We start from the raw sequence: 21,205 nt of genomic DNA, 5'->3' as shown, positions 1-21,205 counted from the left end.
TCCCCACTTATTTACTTTTAAGATATTTTAAGAGGCTTTTAAGACATTTTAGTCAAACATTTCAAGAGTAGCTTCATCACTCTTAAAATGTCTTACACAATAAGATGCTGGGTAAGACATTTTAAGAGTTATGTCTTACCCAGCATCTTATTGTGTTGACATCAACAGCAGTACTGTCTCCATACAGATGAGTATGAATATGAATTTCCATCAGACTCATATCTTCTGCAGTAAGGAACTAAATCGCTACTCACTGCTGCAAACATGCATCAATCACAGCTGCCATTTTTGAACTACTTGTGTGCTGTGCTCATATAACCAACTGCATTGCCACTAACTGTAGTGGAACTAGAGATTATTGGCCACTCAGTGACATGTAAAGTTTGCTGTTGCATTTGAATCGAAAGAAAAGAAGCATTACTTTCTAATGCTCCTCATATGTTTATATGTTGGGAAGCACTGTCCTAGACAAATACCATTCATCTTTCCAGTGGAAAATAAATTCATATTCAACAATAAAAGTATAAATTTTACATCCTCTCTCCATCTTACCTCTTAGTGAGGATCATATGAGAAATACATGATGGTGCAAATACTGCCCTAAAAGAAATTAAAAAGGAGAATAAATACCAGAAAATCAAATCAAAAGCTTATCAAATCAAATGCATGCTTAAATAACTTGACAAATCTGTCAGTACCATACTTACGAGACATTTTGAAGTGAAGCTTTCAATTCACTACCCATCTTGTGAATATAATCCCACTGGGCTTTAGTAACTGGAGCTCCTACGTTATCAGCAGTCATTTGGGCTTCATCAAACAGCCATTGGAACACAAAAAGGGGTGCTTACAGAAGTAAGACAGAGCATTACAAGAATGAAATTTATTAATTAGAAGAAAATTATTTCTAATAATCATTCAATTAACTACTTAAATAAATAATACACTTGTTTCATTTAATTTAATTTAACATCTCTTAATCCAATCAACAATGATACTGTATTTTTCTCTGTATTTTAGGACATAGAATTTTCAAATGAAAGTTTTTTCAGCACATCAAGGTTCTTTGTTAAGTATGCCCAAAAGCATAATGTAACATTCAGTCAAAAAATTATTTAAAAAAAAAAAAAAAGTCCTTTTTATTCCCCAAAGGGAGTGGGAAGTACTTTTTCATCCTAACTTTTTTTGTTTTGTAAATCAGTCTCCACCTTCATTATTATTCAGTATAAGATTAGTGTAATCTCTACTGGTGTGTACAGAAGAAAGTATACAAAGATACAACAACAGGTAACTACTGCCATCTTATGTCATCATATACTGGTATTACCATATGAAATAATCTTTGTTCTACAGTCAATTTTTCTGAGTTATAGAGTTAAAAACCCACAACTCAGAAATTTTCAGGAAGAAAGCAGTATCTTTACCTAAACCAAAAAATCACATAACTTAGGAACTAGCTAAAAAATAATTCTCTGGTTTTTGTTGAATTGAGTAGCAGTATATGTGTCATATCAGAAGCCTCTTTCATTTTCCTGACAAAATTATTGTGGTCTATATAGATAATTTCTATGTGATTCCACTATGATTTTCTTGTGTTGCATGAAAGGCCAGTATAGGCTGTATGATCTCCTTGCCAACTTATCTGTTTCTCTCATGTTTTTTCTCTCTCTCTCTTTTACTCAAACTTAAGATCACTAGGCCTATCATATTGCTCTTTGAAAGCATTCACTGAAGATTCCCTCACAACAGCCACAGACAGCTCCACCCCAACCACAACACACACACACACATACACACACACTCCCCTGAGAAGAACCTGGATCAGATATGCTTCCTAACCACACACATACTCAATTTCTAAGGATGACCCACTAGTTCCCAATTATCCTGTTTGTCCTAAATAGCATATGCCACTAGAATAGTGCATTTTTTAGATACTCAGTTTTAAAGTGGGGATGGGGAGATTTTGGCAGATGAAAAAATCTTCAGTTCTTAGATAGAGAGATGAAGCTACTCTTCTGTCTTGCTGTCTAAATATTGTTGAAATTTTGTCTATTACATATTGGATATAAAGAAGGACTTGCTCCTTTGTCCCAGTTCTTGGTGGTTTCCTTGGAAACTGATGCAAGATGTTCATTATCATTTTTTTATTACATTCATTTTGAGACAGGATCAAACTGTGATTTTAAGTCATTGGTTCCTGTTCTCTTGTGCAACCAGAAATGCTGTGTGCTCTGTTTCATATAGTTTAATTATTCCTAATTTCTAAATCTGAATAATATGATAATATTAAACTTAGAACTGGATTACAGTGCGTCAAATTTGGACCTCATGATAGTTGTAATAATAGTAGTCAATAGCTCTGCAGTAGTTTGCTTGAGAGTCACTTGCATGACCCTTGATAAGTTTTTAACTAAAAAACTTATGCCAGTGTTTTTTTTTAATTATTCATAGTTATTTCATTGATTTAATTATTAAAATGCACCAAAAAGTAGCAAGTAATGAGCATTCCTTATCTATTTCCAAATAGATAGAGATTACTCAAATTGATCTTTTTCTGGTATAAATTATTAAATATACATGGAAAACACGTTTTTTTTTTAAATAAAATCTTGCGTTGGTTAATCAGATGAGTAATGGATTTACATATTCTGTCGATCTTCATTACTTGCCAAATTATCCAAGTAATAATAAAAAAAAAAGGTAGGTTGATATTGGAAATATATATGTTGCTCGTTATAAATGAAGCGTCCAACTTTTTGATAATTTCCTACAGAAAATCATTTAACCTAGAAGTGCAATATCTTTTAACTGAATTGATATGTATTAATTTTGGCATGCTACCATGAAATGAACAAAATATTGGCTGTATCCAGAAGAGAAAAACTTGGGAACTATTACTCTAGTAGCACTATTCATCAGGGCCAGCAGAAGCGGGCATTCAGAGCATGCGGGCGCCGCTATGAAGGGGTGCTGCCGCCAGGGTATGGTTCATAAGTTCAATTTTAAGAAACAAAATTTTTATCATAAAAACAAAAAAATTCTTAGAATGATCAATATTAAAATAAATAAGGCCAGATACACCGAATAAAAATTAAAAAAAATCTGTATATAAATTGTATGTTTACAATTTTGCAGCAAGAGCAGGCTAAATTGCTTGCCTGCAGAATGTTATGTCTACTGCAGTCTATCTAAAGTGAAACGGTGAACAGTTTTTATGTGCAGAAACGAATTTTCGTACAAAACATTTGTTGCTAGGTAACCAGTCATATCATATGACTGGTTACCTAGCAACAAGAGCTACTGACAGTAGCACAGTGCGGACTATTATTTTGTCTCTGTGTCATGTATAATAATTTCTTGTGAGTATAAAATAGAAATGGAATCAAAAATTAAAAAAAAGTTATCCGGTGCACAAAATCATAAGCGTCATGCTGCGAAAGAAGCAGATATTAAGAAACAAACTGGGGCTCTTAATAAATTTGTTAAAATATTAAAATATTCTGATGCAGATTGTAAACAACTCGATACATCAGAAATCAGAGTTGACGAACTGTGCACATCATCCAGTTTGCATGAAAGTACTATTGAACAACACGCATGATCTAAGTGAATTAGATCTAAGATTTAGTTGTAGTTGACCACGACACTAACACATTGTTAGTCTCTGTAAATTTATAAGATCCAGGTGAATGGGGAAATATTGATGAAAAATCACGAATTGTTTTAATTGAAATGGGGCCTGATCAAAAGAAAAATATAATATATCCCAGAGATGCATATGGCCGTAAATTTGGCGACACGTATTATAATAGAAAAATGGAAAACGGGGAGCTCATGCAAAGAACATGGCTCATTTATTCCGGAACTTGAAATTCTGTTTTTTGCTTTTGTTGCAACCTTTTCACACCTACTGAATCAAGTAGTCTTGTAGAAGGTTATAACGATTGGAGAAATGTAAGTACAACTTTTGCATAGACAATATGCAAAGTTTGCAATACACAAATGACAATGTGCAAAATAGACTAGTTTAACTCACATGAAAAAATTCTTAAAATGGAAAGAACTCGATAAAAATTTAAAAAACAAAACTACTATTGAATGCCAGACTCAAAGCATGTATGAAATGATAAAGGAACATTGGACGAGTGTTTTAGAATGCTTGATTGAAATTATAAAATTCCTTGGTGGCCAAAATTTAGCTTTTCGCGGATCATCTGATAAATTATATGAAAGGAATAACGGCAATTTTTTAAAATTAGTCGAACTGTTTGCGAAGTTTGATCCCGTTATGGAAAATCATGTTGAAAGGGCCCTACAAGGAAACAGTAGAGTACACTATTTGAGTAAAGACAGTCAAAATGAAATATTGGAAACTTTAAGTAACACAATCAGGGATACAATTTTATTATCAATTCGAAAATCTAAATATTATTCCATAATTTTAGACTGCACACCTGATGCAAGTAAAACAGAACAAATGACCATTATTATTCGCTTTGTTTCCTGTGACAATGGAATTGTCAAGATCAGGGAAAACGTTTTAGGTTTTGCAGATATATCAGATTCAACAGGACGTGGTTTATGTGCAACAATAATGGAACATTCCCATTGAAGACATGCGAGGTCAAGGGTATGACAATGGGGAAAATATGAAAGGGAAAAAATATGGGCTCCAAAATTTGCTTTTGAACAAACATCCTCGAGCTTTTTACGTACCATGTGCTGCTCATACTCTAAATTTAATCATTAACTATGCAGCCAAAGTGAATGCAGATACAATTAGTTTCTTTGCAATTATTCAAGAAATATACAATTTCTTTTCATTCTCTCACAAACGTTGGGCAATCCTTTTAAAGTTCATAAAAAATTTGACATTGAAACACCCATCAGAAACGCGACGGGAAAGTAAAATTAATGCAATCCGCCCTCTACGATATCAGTTAGGAGAAATTTACGATGCACTTTTTGAAATTTTAAATAATGAAAATTTTAATAAAGAAACTCAGCATGAAGCACAAACATTATGTGCTAAAATAAAGGACTACAAATTTATTTGCTCTTATAACTTGCCATGATTTACTTAACAGAAACTTAACCCTGTGAATAAAATGCTTCAAGACAAAAATATGAACATTACACTTGCTTTAGAATCTATCGAAAACTTAAAAATATTCTTAGAAGAGTATCGATCAGATAGAAATTTTAAAGAAGTTCTAAAAACGGTAAAAGAACTGAGTTAAGAGGTGGATGGAGAACAAGAATTTAAAACTTGTACGGAAGTTCAATGACGAAAGTAGACACGACAATTTGACTACGAGCATCATGACGAAACGCCACAATCGCCAGAAGATAAATTTAGAGCGAATGTGTTTTATACACTTCTAGACGTTGCAATGTGTTCGTTAATAGAACGTTTTGAACAACTAAAAACATATTATGATAATTTCAATTTCTTGTATAGATTACTACAAATTAATAACGAAGATTTACGAAAAAATTGTGACGATTTAGAGATTCTCTTGAAGGACGATTTAGAGATTCTCTCATAAAAACGTAAATGCAATAGAACTATATGACGAGTTATGTGCTTTCCGGGATATTTTTCGGAAGGATAATTTAAATATTCAAAACCCTTTCGATATTCTTAATTTTATTGTGTCCAGTAATTTATCTTTCCCTAACTTTTCAATTGCTTTAAGAATACTATTAACCTTACCTGTTAGTGTAGCGAGCGGTGAACGTTCCTTTTCCAAGTTGAAATTGATTAAAACTTGCTTAAGAACAAATATGTCACAAAAAAGGCTTGTTAGTTTGGCATTAATAGCTATTGAAATTTATATATGTGCGGAATTAGACGTTAAGACCATTATTTCTAATTCTGTGCATATGAAATCAAGAACCCTAAAATTTTAATTTAAAAAATTTCAAGTATATTTATGTAATTTAATTTATTTTCTGTTATTCTGTAAAGATTGTATTTTTTTTTAATACTTATATTGAATGTTCTAATTATTCCTGAATTATTTTCTTATTTTCTCATCTATCTTGAGTTTCTTTTATTTTACTAAAAGATAGTTCCACTTATAAAAATTATTAAAAAATTTTTACTAAGAGTTTAGTAACTTGTAAAATGCGAGAATTTTTTAAACTTTAGTTCAAATAAATTTTAACTTTAATTAAAATTCATTTTAATTTTGTTAGCGGTTCGGGTCGGTGAGAAGGCTATAATCTCTGTATCATTATATTCAACGATTAAAGTGAAGTGGCTTTATCAAAATTTGCTTTAACTTTTGAGAATTTTTTGAATATTCGTGTTTTTAACGATTATCCTGCCTAGTCAACACCCCCGGTTCGTTACATTTAGCAAACCAACGTGTGGCTGTTATGCCAAAATTTATTTAAGAAATTTCAAATAATTTAAATTTTTATTGTCGTAAAAGAACCACACACGCCTGGATCGTTACAGGGGCGCTTAGATAGAAATTGCATGCGGGCGACAAAGACCCTAGCGCTGGCACTGCTATTGATGCTTCTCTATTTTGTTATATTTACTCAAAAATAATTCGGAAAATTAAAAAAATAAAATCATACTTTAATTAAAAATGTGGTTCCTTAATTTCTTTTCATAAGTAAGAGAGAGAGAGAGAGACAGTTGAGTTTCTCAATTTTTTTATTAAATGACAGCTCAGCAATGCAGAGGATATAATGAAAAAGTTCATACTGACAGGAATCTTAATATTATTTAACAGTACACGTTTATGTGATAAATATTTATTTTGTCAACTGGACAAAAAAAAAAAGTAGCTAATAAAATAACACCAAAAAGAGGATTATAACTATATCAAGAGGTTTTGGAACACTTTGTAAACTATAATAATATATGAAATTATATTATTAATAATATTGTTAAATAATATATTTCAAGAGTTTTGAAATACTTTGTAAACTATAAAAGAATATATGAAATCATTTGAAACAATGATCATCAAATTGGAAGAATCCAAAAGCAATGCCAGAATAATAAAAAAAAATTCTGGAAACACTAATACATTGGATTAACAAAACGAATTTATGAGATATCAAAGGATATAAAAAAAAAAAAAAAATACTAGAGAATGAAACATTTACAAAGCGCTGGTTAACAAACCAATTCCCTAAGTGTCCCTGTAAATCTGCTTTCGCTGCATGACATTTCTGCATATCAATGAAGCAAAGTAAACCAATTCTTCATTTTGAGTCCATACTAAGCACTTAGATAAGATCAAAGTCTCACATGCGTACATTGCAAATAGTACACTGAACTCAACTCCTCTTATCCTAGAACAGTGTTGCTTCCGAAAAACTGGAGGGACATATGCTGTATGAACGTTCATATGGCAATATGCAATATGAACACATCTACCATGCCATTATTACAGCTTATACATACGAAAAGTTTACCAACTTACGCTGCTGTCTCCTTACCATAGCACTGTCGTCAGTAAAAAAAGAGCGTAAAAAGCAACTGCTGGGTTTTAGAACAGCAATTCAATATGTTCTTTTTTTAAGTTCTGTAGTCAATTTCCCATGCTAGCTTGGCTGACTGAGTAGTTAACCTATCCACTCTCCTATTAACAGGCTGCAGTTCGAATCCTGCCGTGGATGTGGATGTTTGTGATTGCCTCACTAATTCTGTGTGTGTGTGTGTGGAAACGAAGTTGCGACCCTATCACCTCTTCTAGCACAGACTTCCCTCCGTAAACCCTACGAAGTGTGAGTACGAACATCCTGTCTCCAACAGAAGGCAGTGTGACCAAAGAAAGAATCGATTTCCTAGACATTATTTCTGTCGCAGATACTGCTATCGGTACTGAGTTCATGTCTTCTAACCGGCGGCCTAGGTATTACAGTAATTTCCATGGCGGTAGAAAGACCATTATAGATTTCATTCCAGTCACCAATTATAATTTTTAGGCCTGTTCAGCCAATTCGGGGAAGGGAAATTAGGGATTTTTCCAAGTCAGAGAAAAAAAGGTTACAGTCACAAACTGTTATATCAAGTGACAGTTATGTGGTTCTAGTATAAGAAGAATAAAGAAGGGCTTTCCAACCCAGTGATCGAAATGTTAAACCATATTGTATGTGTTTTTGTGTCGGGGGGGGGGGGGTAACGATCTGAAGAAGAAGAAGAACGCAGCCAACCAGATGCTTTCGTGTCGGTTTGTTCTTATTTGAACTGCTCGTATCACCGAATTTCATCCTACATGACAAACACGTATTAGCTGTCTGTCTGCCGATAAGCACAAAAATGCAAAACGCTTCGTTGTTCCTTTGGTGAACAGGGAGCTTTATTTGGACTGGTGTAACAGTGAGAGCATTGTCGTCACCTGCCAAAAAAGTCTGAAAGCAATATATATTCATTTGGATATTCAAAACTGTTCATAACACTAAATTTGGCGATAGCAAAAATTTTGGCAAAGATTTTTCGATTAAGACTCTAATGAGGAATCTACTGGATAAAACATCATCCTTGACTGATGGGAATTACTGGCACTATATTTTACTCTAAGATAAAAATCTCTTCGGCAAATTACGATTAATTTTATAATTTACAATTTCTCTATTAGGAAAAGAGAAATTTCCGAACTAAATAGCAAGTATAAAGTTATCAACTACAAAAGGTTCATTTTCTGACCGAATAGGTATTGGATTGGAATAACTACCGAAGCAACTATTAATGTGATGAGACTGAGATATTATGTTTTCTAACTGCGTATATTCTTCTGACCAGTTTGTCTGTTTTCGGAATAAAAAATCCCACCTTCGCATGAGACCGACTAACTCTTCAGACGAAAAGCTCATGACCTTTCGCATTTTCTTAAATGATTTTGAATTGTTCAGATTTGAAATGCACGTTTTCAATATCTTAAAAATTGCTTAAAAATTCGAAAAATCATATCTGTCTGTTATAATAATTGATATATTAAAAAAGAAAGAAGGATTTATTCAAGAACAGACGTTACAAACTAATGCAATGAAAGCAAAAATTTTGAACAATAATAATAACGGCAAATGCAGATTATACGATCAGAAAGATGAGCCTGTAGAACATCTAATCAGTGCTTGCAGCAAGACAGCTCAAACTGATTATAAATACTGCCATTAGCATCAAGTGACCAAAATAATTCATTGGCACGTAAGAAAAAAATATGGCTTAACTACTGATAACTGGTGGCAGCATAAAATAGAGACTGTATTGGAAAACAAAACAGCAAACATTCTCTGGGACTTTCGAATACAACCTGATCGGCATTTGGAACACAATAGACCTGACATCACAATTATCGCACATCGACAGGTTTGGATTATCGATATTGCAGTACCCAGTGATAACAACATCAACAACAAAGAACTGGAAAAGATGACTAAATATCGAGGTCTGGCAATCGAAGTTGGCCGGGTGTGGCTTAAACAACCAAAGTCATCCAATAGTTATTGGTTCGCTTGGTGCAACTTCAAAGAAGCTATGCAACTATTTACAGCAATTAAACATCAACGAAGTGACCCCATGTGACCTACAAAAAAAACAGCATTACTTGGAACAGTCCATATTTTACGACGCTACCTGACGGACTATTCTAAGATTCTTGGGCAGAATTTTAATTGTTCTGCATCACTAGTCAAATTGTTGTTTAAATGATATCTTGTTTTGACTGTGTATCAATTCTGTCAATAAAGTAATGATGATAATAAAAGATAATGTACTCCAAACAAACAAACAAAAAAAATGAAAATCGACCGCGAAGCGAATTATCCTAATGTCTCTTTCTCTCTCTCTCAGAGATAGATGGAATAAATGGAATTTCAGTTATACTGAAAAAGAAATGCTGGAAGCTGCTGCTCTTAATTTTAAGAGGCCCAACAGGAAGTGGATAGATGATGATTGCCAGTTAAGTGAAGGATACCAGTCATGAGTCAGATGATGAACTAGTTGGCATTTATCTATTTATATAATTTTAAAAAATTTAAATCATTTTGGATAAATAATAAAACTAATAAAAAAACGAATCTATTCCAGTAAGTGAGGACAGATTAGTAGTCCAGCTAAGTCAAAAATAAAATAAAATAAATCAGATTATTCCCATTTATTGCGAACTGTGGGACGATATTATTCATAATTATAGAAAATGATTCAGCTGATAATTTTAAAGCAAAATTTCATATTTACATAAACTTTTTATATTTCTAATAAGGAAGAGATTGAGAAAGGACCAAAACGTTCCTTAAAAATTATGATTATATTAGGATATCCTTAAGAACAGCAAAAGTTTTAGGTTTTAGAATATTTTTCGAGCCTTTTCTTATTGTTTTTAACCAACGTAGCGAAGTATTGAAGCCACTTTACTTACTCTGGAGAGTTGGATATATCCTGTAGCCAAAGTAGCATCGCCACATATCATTGGTGGAATACTGCATCTTGCATCTTGCTGGAACCTGTCCATTCCATAGCCTGCACAAGTAAAGAAAATATTAATTAATAAATATTAAATTAGGTATATTAAAAAAGAGACTTCAACGCTAAGATTTATAACTACTAATGTGTTACAGATGAACAAACTTCTAATCGGGAACTTGAATCCTTTAATTTTTCTAAAAAATAAGTAAAAAATACAAATATACAGGGCGGCCATAAAATAACTTTCCCTCTTTGGAGGCATCTGTAGCTAAAGCCAATAAACGGAATGAGACCAAATTTTATATTGAGACTTTTGAAGGCATGGGAAGATGGTTTCCGCGAAAAAAACGATTTAGTACCAAAAGTCGCCGATAGGGGAAATTTTGGCGCTGGCGGAGCCGAAAACAAGCGGAAAATGGCATTAAAGGCAGATAAAATTCACGCTTGCTCTTGTTATCATTCAAGGAGTGAGAGGTGTGATTGAAGTCTGATTAGCGGAATAATGAATTACTGACCATTTAAAACTATATATTTAGAAATTTATGTACATTTAATCATACAAATGCAACATTTATTTTACAAATGATATTCTATCTTTTTCAATTTAGCTACTTGAATACAAATTCTACCCTACAGTTCTTTATGAACTGGTCAATAACGTCATAAAAAGTTGGTTGTAACTTAATTTTCCCAAGCAAAACGCGCACTTGTAGAGGCTGGCTAGAGCTACTTTGACTGCGTATGGTCCGTGTTTAAGTAACAGGGTGAGATGACGTTGAGGGAGCGGAAATGGCTATGCGCGCGCATGAAATCAGTGCTGAAGCGAGGACCTGGATGCTCCCACAACCGAGCAAGCCAAGTCAATTATTGCCGCGCAAGCTTAAAACGTCTTCTGTCTACAAAAATAAAAGCCTATATGGAATGCTTATAAATGCATGCATTTATTAACAAATAAATATTACTTCTTTCTCAATTAATGAGCTTGCGCAGCAAGGATGGAGAATTCGCCACTGGTGTGTGTGTGTGTGTGTGAGTGAGAGAGAGAGAGAGAGAGATTAAGCTATTACATAGTTAATTAATATTATCTTCATGGAAAGAAACGAAATTTCATCAAAGGAAATCGAAAAAAAAGGTTTTAAGTATACTACAAAACAGAACTTATAGACTTGTCGCGATATAAAGAATTATTAATAAATTATTAATTAGCTCCTATAATAAAAAATCGATGGCGCAGTTATCTACATAAGATGTTCTACGCCTACATTGTCGCGTTCCATGACATAATCGAGTCTAATGTCAGCACTTGTATACTGAGCATACGCAGTTTGTTTATAAAGCTGCATGGGGATATTTAAGTGGATCCATTGAACTGAAGTCGTCGGTGGCCATGTGTTGGGAAAATTTTGGTTGCGTAATTGTGTAATTCTGCCGTGCACATTTCGCTGAATGTATTTAACAGGAATTATTTTACTGAAGCCACACTATATGAAGGCGTGCCCCTTTACACGAAGATAAAGTTTTGAAAAACTCCTCATGCCTTGAAGAGCAGCGATTACAGGTTGCAATTTCGTGATCTGGCGGTGGAATTTCTACATTAAACTGGACATTGTTCTGCTAGACTTCATTATAAGCAGAATTAATGAAGACGGGTGCCCTGAAATTTGATTTTCAACAATATTATCACTTTCATAATTCGCTTAAATGATATTAGAGTGCTAATATCAACCCAAAAACATCAGAAGGAATATTTAGGGTAGACTGTCAATGAGATAGATGGTGTGTCTAGAGTGTCTGATCTTCAGAGAGTGAAGCCTCCAGAAAAGCATACAACAGGGCCACCTGGCGAGGAATGATATCGCACATCACCGAGTGCCCATAGGGCATTTTGATGTCCAATGAGTAGATGGATGGATGAATGGTACCCAGGTAAAGTCTCAGGGTAAATAACTGGGTTTATTTAAAAGAGCTAGTAGTGATCAAGGCAAGAATCGAGACAAGGTTTAGGATTAACCAGGATCAGACGACTGACAAATTACATAATTTTTCATCATCATCAAATTCCTGCCATGTACCCTCGGGAGGGGGGATGTACATTGTACAGGATATGATAGTACTATATGAAAAATTTACATCTGTCATGTTGTACCATCATTTTATATTTTGGTTTAAGCCAGCCAATAAGAATACAATTTGGTCGGCTAAATCCTAAATTGCCAGCCCATCCTCGTTCGTTCAGTATTCAGGTAGATGCCTAACAGGGTACACCACGAGAAGGTGAGGATTGGACATTAGGTCAGAAGCCCTGGTCGGTTCTCTGCATTCATTTAAAGGCTATGTGGAAGTCTCTCCTCAGTTATACAGCTTTGACCCTTAAGCACCCCCCGAGATAATTTTTTAATGATTTATTATTTTATTAATATAAGTTACTATTAGTTATTATAATACAAATTTCAATTTGTATTATAATTCAAATAAATATGATTTTTGTTGTTGTTTAACTGAAAATGACATGTATTTAAAAAAAAAAAAAAAAACACTGATTAGCATATATAAAATCTAATTCCAAGTAAGGCATGAATGTTTGCAAAATCCTGATCAGGACAACTTTGTATAACTTCTCATATTTACGTCGCTTGTTTTTAAAAGAAAAAAAAAAAAGATTTGTTGTTGTGATTTCAAGTATATGCCATCAAGATGCATGTCATAACTGCATTATCCTCGAAAGGCAGAGTAGAGAAATAAATTTCCATTTCAAAAATCATTATTTTCTAAAATAAAGAGCCAAAAAGGCTTCAGTTCGGCGATGCATATATAATTAATTATATATATATATATATTATTTACCTGATACCCTGTTTAATAGCCTCAATTGGGGCACACGTTTGAGGATCAGTGCATTCTACTGGTTGATATGGTTCGTTGTCTAGAAACCATCCAGAATCTGCCAAACCTCGTACTTTAACCTTGGCGCCTAAATCTCGAAGCATGTCGGAGACCCGATCCAAGTTAATTAATACTCCAGTTCCACCAGCACTGCAAAGAGGCAAGAGAGATTAACGACAAAAGAAATGTCTTAAATAATTGGAACTTTAGTGCAGCAAACCGCATTTTGAATACATCACTATATCTGAAATATGAAGTCTTAGCATTAAATATATTATCTGGTTACATATTATTTATTGTTAGCTGCATTACGCACCTACTTCCTGCCAAGAGCAACATATCTGCAGTTTCAAGTCCCTTGCTTAGAAGTTCTCGAATTACTTCAATGACTATTAGGGAACCCAGAAAAGCATAATCACCTGTGGAAAAAGATGCAAAATATTTTCTAAAAAAAATGTGAGCACTCAAGAAAATATTATAACTAGAACATTATTAACATTTCGTAACACTTTTGAAATCAAGGTGTCTGTAAGACACTTCAAAGTGTCTGTAAGATACCTTGATTCGGATACCATTCCGAATGGAGGATTTTAATACAATTTGGTAGGTGTGATCTTAACTAAAATGATCGAGTCGTTTTAATTTTGGTTTAAATTAGACATTTTTTGAACCAAACAATTCGAAAAGATAAAAAAAAAATCACATATTATAAATTAAAATAACAAACTACGTCGACAAAAACCAAAATTGGCTCCGAATTCAACTGCTGCTATATATAACTGCGAATGAAGTTTATTTGCAAGAATGCTTTTAAAATAATTATTCTTCGAAATCATCTCTTTACTCGATTATTTTGGCAGTAGGCAAGCCATAAGAGCCTTTACCTTAAAATACTAGTTTTAATTTCTAAAAAAGTGTTGATGGCCAATAATAATTTTGAAATGAAAAAGAATATTCAAAACTTTTAAATGCATAATTTATTCTATTTAATAATTTAGTCCTGAGTATTCTATGTGTGAATATTCTATTTTTAATAATTTGGTCGTAAATATTCTATTTAATATTATCTTGAATACTAAAAATGTCACGTTCTTTTTAATATATTCAATATTACTAACAATACAGTTCCGGTTTTCTATTTTCTGACCTATTTTCATGGTTTTCATACCAAATTTGATGCAGGTGTTATTCAATTTGGCTAAAGATTCTAGACTTACTGATTATTTATTTTTGAGAACAATGCGATCTGAAGTTCCACCTTAATATTCCCTCCTATTGGAATAATCAGCCTTAATACCATCCTAACTTATGCCTGAAAGCATCAAAATATCTTTATATATAAATATATTTATATCACTCCCATACAACAGACGTTGCAGAATCCATAGCAAATTGATGTCATGTGTGAACGCAAAAAAATCACTTTACACAACTACGAAGGCTCACAAACACATTTAGTATTCTTCATAAGGTAACATTTATTAATAGAAATTTAGTATTCTGAACAGCTATTATATACTTTTTTCGTGAGTAACTAATTCAACAGAAATTCCTGTTATGCCCACTGATTTCCAAATCAATGTCATAAGAAAAATTTGACTAAAAATAATTACTCGGGATCCAGAATTTCCTTTTCCTCAGTGTTTATGTCATTTTAAGGATATTTAATTCCTTTGTTGTTGTTCCTTCACTTCTAAGCTATCCTGATATCCCCCCCCCAAAAAAAAAACGTTAAACCGTCTTTGCTATTTATCTTCTGTATTCTCCCCTAGTGTTGCCTACTTTTCAAGTGAAAATTGAAAAAAGGACAAGAAAATACATAGTTTCTTGTACATTCCTTTCGCTTTCCTGAGAGAGCGAATCAGGATAGCTGATGGTTAGCATTTACTGCCTTCTAAACACACATACCGGCCACTGAATTAGAAACTTTTATTTTACGTATAGGCATGCAACTAGCAATACCGATTCAGTTCCCTGAACATAGTTCAGTGAAATGGGCCTGGAACAGCCTTCTTAAATGCTTCTGTCAATTGATGAACGCAGGAAATTGTTTGTCTGTACAAGCCTTCTCAGACAGCATCGATCTCGTTCCTGACAGACTGTTTTAGGATCACAAGTACACCTCTTAGACAAATAATTTTGGTTGTTTTTCCACTGATTAAACACTCGGGATATCTCAACTTTTGAGAAACCTGTCTTCTGTGCTGTTTTCAAAATCATGACTCCAGCTAGACGGGCATTCAATAATCATTTGTTCTTCCATTGTGATCCATACTATTGACGATTACCGACCAGAGCATTCTTAAATAGTTGCCTAGAACACGTGGTGAGCAAGTGACCAAGTATTTTGCATATACGCTGCATAAGTGACGTTTACTTACATCTGCATAAAAGTTTCTTATTCAGCGGCAGATAGGTGTACAAACAATGCAAATTAATACTGTATTAATAATAAACTCACATTCTACGTACACTGCGAAAAAGTAACAACATACCTTTTTCTCGCGCCGAAGCAGTGCCACTCCATGAATCACTTGAGCAGTAGGGAACAAGCCTGGAACACAGATAGAATGCATTTAGCTTATTATTTTTTGATTCAGTTGACATTTTGTTGAAAGCATTTTACTGAAAACACATCTTCAATATATGTTCGGATGATGTGAATTTGGATGCCATTTTTGTGTTTAGGGATTTATTAACCTGGGTGTGGAATCAAGTGGAACTTTAATTACAAGACGTCAGCACTAATGGTTCGTTTTCTGAGGACTGGGATGTCGATACTCGCTAATCAACCTTATTAGACTAAAAGAAATGTGAATTCAGTTAATGATGAACGGCAGGGAATCAAAAAAGTAAAGGCAATTTGAGTGTAAAAATAATGCAGTGTGTGTGTCAGAAACCATACTCGCGATCGTCACACTTACTATGTTATTATGTAGATAAACAAACCTAAACGTCATTTCTCACTTGACTGTATCCGTTTTATACCCAACTGTCTCGTTCAGCTGAGGGATTAAACATGTCAACTCCATTTTCCAATTGTACCACATGAACAACATGCATCCTCAAACTTTGGTGTTCAGGCAGGTCAAACCCTCGACTTTTATAGAAAAATATGAGCGCATTATATGGAGAAAAGTACAGTATTTCGTTTGAAGAAACTCAAAAACTTTAATTTAAAATTCTTTCTTATCCATCACCCTACAGTCCAGATCTGTCCCCCTAAGTGATAATCACCATTTTGGTTTCTAAAACAAATGTTCTTTTTTAAGTAATAACGAAATCAAAGACGCATGCATGACTTCAGAACGAATATATTACTTTTCAGACAACATAAAGAATCTCGTTAACAATTAAAGACCGTCAGGTAATGTAAGATTAACACCAAAGTTTGTACATTTTATCTTTCCAGATTTTATTAAAAATAAATTAACTTTACTTTTTGATTTACCATCGTAGTTCGCTGTTGCAATACTATGCAGCTCAGTTAGAACAGCCATTCCAATTACCAACATCTAATTAAGGAATTCGTGCTGTTTAATTGTGGAACTTGAAACTTGGAAATATAAAACTGAAAAGCATTCAGGCACTGTATAATACCGAGTGCTGCTTCAGGATTAGTTTGTTTGTTTGTTTTACCATGCCCAAAAAAAACGAATGTTTAAAGAAACAAGTTTCTAATTAAGTATTCTTCTCAAAATATGCTAATCAGACACTTGAGTTTCTTGATAAAAACTCTTTGTTGGCTTGGTTAAAAAAATATCTCGTACCTCTTCTGCAGTAACCAGGCATGCAACTCAGTCTACAAAATGAGTTGATAGGTGAATTGAAAATTAATACGAAGCAGCATATTTTCTTATTTTTATATGCAAAATTTGTAAACTATAAAAAAAATTAATTATATATGTGTAAAAGTTAAAAAAAAAAAAAAACTTTCCTTTCCACTGACAACTGAAAATTAACCAGAACTATTAGAGTAGACGTCGCTAATAATTTCGTCTTATGAAAAGAGGTCGCGGATAAAAAATGTTTAAGATGACAGTTGGCATCAATCGTATTCAAATTACGGCATGCTTATTTTCGATTATTCATTTTCTTCTTCGTCTTGCAACACAGAATTAACGTTCAGTACTCTTCCCAGTGGATTGCCTTTCCATTTCCCTGATATCGAAGAATCGAAAGTTCTGAACTTTCGCTATAACGAACTTCTACTGTAAATCCAAATGGTACAAATAATAATTACCGAAATAAAAATAACACAAACGAATCATCTCATGACATAAGTACTAGTGAGCGAAAGCTGTTAATAAAAGGAAAAGTAACCTTCAAATTCCAGGAAAATCGAAGTCATGAACACCACTTTGAGGGGGGGAAAAACAGTTTTATACAATACGACAAGGGAATATATAGTACCAAACGAGATCCAAGTTTATATTTTAGCTTTATATATTCTAAACAAATTGTGCTTTTAATTATATCTTCGTAACTGCTCCATGAAACATACTGCATACATTCTAAGAATACCCCTCTTGCAGCCTTTCCACTGATAAGTTGGTATAACATTGGTTCGAACTCGGTGCTCATGTTGATTAACAGCCACCCATTCAACCACTTATGAATTTCGACTATTCAATTCTTCTTAGACAAAAAAGATAAAAAAATCGCCTTGATGAATAGTTACTCATTCTTATGGAAATACCTTGTTTTTAATCTCTGGTTTTCTTTCCGTATGATTCAGTGTAACTGAAGTGTTATTGATAATTCAATAATCCTCTTTATCGAATGGACATGTGTCATATCGTTGTTTTTTTTTTCCGACATATTACAATGCAAAGGCACATGAATTTTTTTGTTAATGTAATGTATGCACTCACTAACTTGACAGTAGTTTTCTTTGTAGAACTCGGGTATCACATGATATTATACATCGTGATACTAATTAGACAGCGAATTAAATTCAAAGAAGAAAGTCAGTGGTAGTTTTATTAGCTTAAACTAATCATAATATTGCATTTAATTACATATTCTTTTATAATTTATAATCAATGTATTAACTGAAATTTTAGCAGTTTATGACGTAATAATCCCCTAACAGAAAAAAGGAAATCAAGCATCATAAACCGATTAGTGTGTGTGTGTGTGTGTGTGTGTGTGTGTGTGTGTGTGTGTGTGTGTGTGTGTGTGTGTGTGTGTGTGTGTGTGTGTGTGTGTGTGTGTGTTTAACACATTAGAATTATACTCACACTTGGTTGGCGTCCCACCAATAAGGATTTTCTTCTGGATTCCCTGACAGAATTCCGTTTACTGAAAAACAAAATGTAAACAGAATTTAAAACCTAAGCTTATAATTATAATACCTTGTATACTTCATAATCTTTAAGACGATTTTTACAATATACTCATAAAACACTCATTGAGGCTTGTAATAGGTGAAGTTGCCTAAAACTTTGCTCTTTTATCTTCTGCAGTGGTTGGAATTAAAATCGGAGTGAGTGAAATGAGGACAGAGTATTATCTCAAGTTAACTGTACATGTTCTTCTGGTCGAGTGGTCTACTTCGTTGGAGATTAAATTCTACCTCCTCATCCTCTGTAATAAGATCGACTAAATCATTTCAATTATAATACCTTTTGAAAAAATTTTAGAAAAGATGCTCTCGTTGTCACTTTGTGGACAGGATTCGAATCCAGGTCTTTCCAAAAGGTAAAATGTCGAGTTGTCCTCGCATCTACTCTACGGAGGTAATCTACCTTCTAGGAAAAATATGCTACAGGAACATAGCATAGAGGAGGAAATTTTTGAACATTATGTCTTTAAAACTATGATTTTAGAAACTCTCTTTGGGGCTATTTTAGAAATCTTAAAATTCTAATTTATGTGAATGCTAAGAGTGCATTAAAATGCACTCTTAGCATTCACAACGCATTCAGGCAAAACATTTCACTTCACTAATAATAATAAAACTCTCCTCATCCTTTTATTCGCCGCTGTCTTGCGCAACTTTCAAAGATGGCCATAGTTCTTGTCTCTTCTCTTCCTTTTTCTCCGTCATCTCTTTCGTAACCATTCCGGTAAATACCTCTCAACATCTTAATCGTCTCATCACCTCTTAGTCTTCTATTTGCAATATTGTGCAGATTTTATGCCTTCATTCTATATCTTCATAGCTACAGTCCTGAAGTTTCTGGCAACTAGCTCTGTGCCCTCTCCAAAGTTTCTTCATCTCCTCCAAATCCAGGTGACCAGATTTAAGCGCACTAGTTCATGATGGCTCGATCAGTGCCTTATATCACTGCTTCCCAAACTTATGGATGTAAAGGCCCCCCTTTAGAAAAATTAAAATATTTCACGGCTTCCCATCAAAAAAACAAAAAACAAAATCGTAATACAGACATATATTATTATAATATTTATTGTATTTATATTTAATACAATTTATATTCAAAATTTTGCGCTTGTAAGCTTTTTTTTTCTTATCAATACCTTTGAAATGAAACTTATATGAATAAGCATATATTTACTAATATTCATTAAGCGCCGAAATACGGAGGAAGCAAAATTTGTGAACCAACATCAATGTGGATTTTTTCCATTAAAATATAAAAAAATAACAAAAAAGAAATAATAAAAATTAAATATGTTGCTTTTAAGATTTAAAAAAAAAAAGATGTACTTAGCCTTAAAACATTTTAAATTTGTTTTCATTATTTCACGCCCCCCCCCCCCCTCAACAAAACTTGCGGCCCACAGTTTGGGAAGCGCTCCCTTATATAATGGGACCACTACCATTTTATGCTCGTGATTAATGCTCTTAATATCACAGCAGTCCTCTAAACTGTCACCACAGCTTTCGTAAATACAGCTTAAAGCATATCTTTTGAATTTTAAATTTCGATTCACCATCACCTCAAATTTCATGCCACCTCCTCCACTTCTTCCAGAATATTTTCACATATCAAGTATGCAGTCTCCGATCTGCAGATCCCATAGTTCAAAACCTTACTCTCAGCAATCTTAAACTGGTATCATTTCCAACTTATTCAGGTCCTTCTGAAAAGCCACTACATAAAATGAGCACTACACTTAATAATATTCTCCAGATTGAGTTATATTCTTTTGGTTTATTAGTTGATCATAAATATTAAAAGATCTACACAATTGTCAACACGTTTCACCAGCTATTCTGTCTGGCTTCTTCGGGACAAGAAAGTCGGTACAATAACGTTTACTAGTAAAAAAAAAAAGAAGAATGGAGTAGCCCACTCAAATCAAGTAAAATTAAAACTGACGCGTAACATCATAAGCATGGAGTTTCAGTCATTGCCAACCTATCGCATATTGGATGTAGATCCAACTACAAAAAATCAAAACGAGACCAATTTCCTATTACGTAATATGACGAGGTTGCCTTCGGAATTACAACGAAGTCTAAAATCTCTACACCCATTGACGCCACGCTTATACGGTGCACAAAGTTGGAGTTCTGCTCGCCCGATTGTCGACGGTAGAAATTCTCCGACATATCTACTAGCTAAATAGCTAGCCGGTCTTTTGAAAGATAATATAAAGAAATCGGATTCCTTCATAAAGAACTCTAAGCATTTCACGGAAAAATTAAAAGGCATCACCATCTTAAATACAGACATACTTGCAAGTCTTGACGTAGTGTCGTTATTCACAAACGTACCTGTTGAAGAAGTTATGAAGATCATAGAAAACCTGTATCCACATGACATACTTCAGCTCTTTCGCCATTGCCTCAAATCAAAGTATTTTAAAGTAAATAATACTATTTATGAACAACTTGATGGCTTAGCCATGGGCAGTCCCTTGTCACCTCCCTGCGCTGATTTGTTCATGGAAAAACTAGAAGCTGATATCCTA

General features: G+C 33.6%; 1 protein-coding gene across 1 annotated transcript in view; it reads right to left on the bottom strand.

Moving 5' to 3' along the window:
• Window positions 1-21,205, bottom strand: part of Notum (palmitoleoyl-protein carboxylesterase notum) — a 122,495-nt gene that overhangs the window by 64,583 nt on the left and 36,707 nt on the right. Inside the window, exons 4-10 of the mRNA XM_090409579.1 lie at window positions 18,565-18,625; window positions 15,817-15,875; window positions 13,638-13,740; window positions 13,283-13,471; window positions 10,392-10,492; window positions 708-846; window positions 553-600 (exon numbers count right to left, since the gene is read on the bottom strand). Of these exons, the coding sequence (XP_090265705.1) occupies window positions 553-600; window positions 708-846; window positions 10,392-10,492; window positions 13,283-13,471; window positions 13,638-13,740; window positions 15,817-15,875; window positions 18,565-18,625 (700 nt within the window). The remainder of the gene's footprint in view (window positions 1-552; window positions 601-707; window positions 847-10,391; window positions 10,493-13,282; window positions 13,472-13,637; window positions 13,741-15,816; window positions 15,876-18,564; window positions 18,626-21,205) is intronic.

Source organism: Typopeltis vanoorti, chromosome 19 (assembly GCF_054136105.1).
Source record: "Typopeltis vanoorti isolate ZY-2024b chromosome 19, IOZ_Tvanoo_1.0, whole genome shotgun sequence".
Lineage (NCBI taxonomy): Eukaryota > Metazoa > Arthropoda > Arachnida > Uropygi > Thelyphonidae > Typopeltis > Typopeltis vanoorti.
Note: the sequence above shows the minus strand (reverse complement) of the source record. Positions and strands in the feature narration are given on the sequence as shown.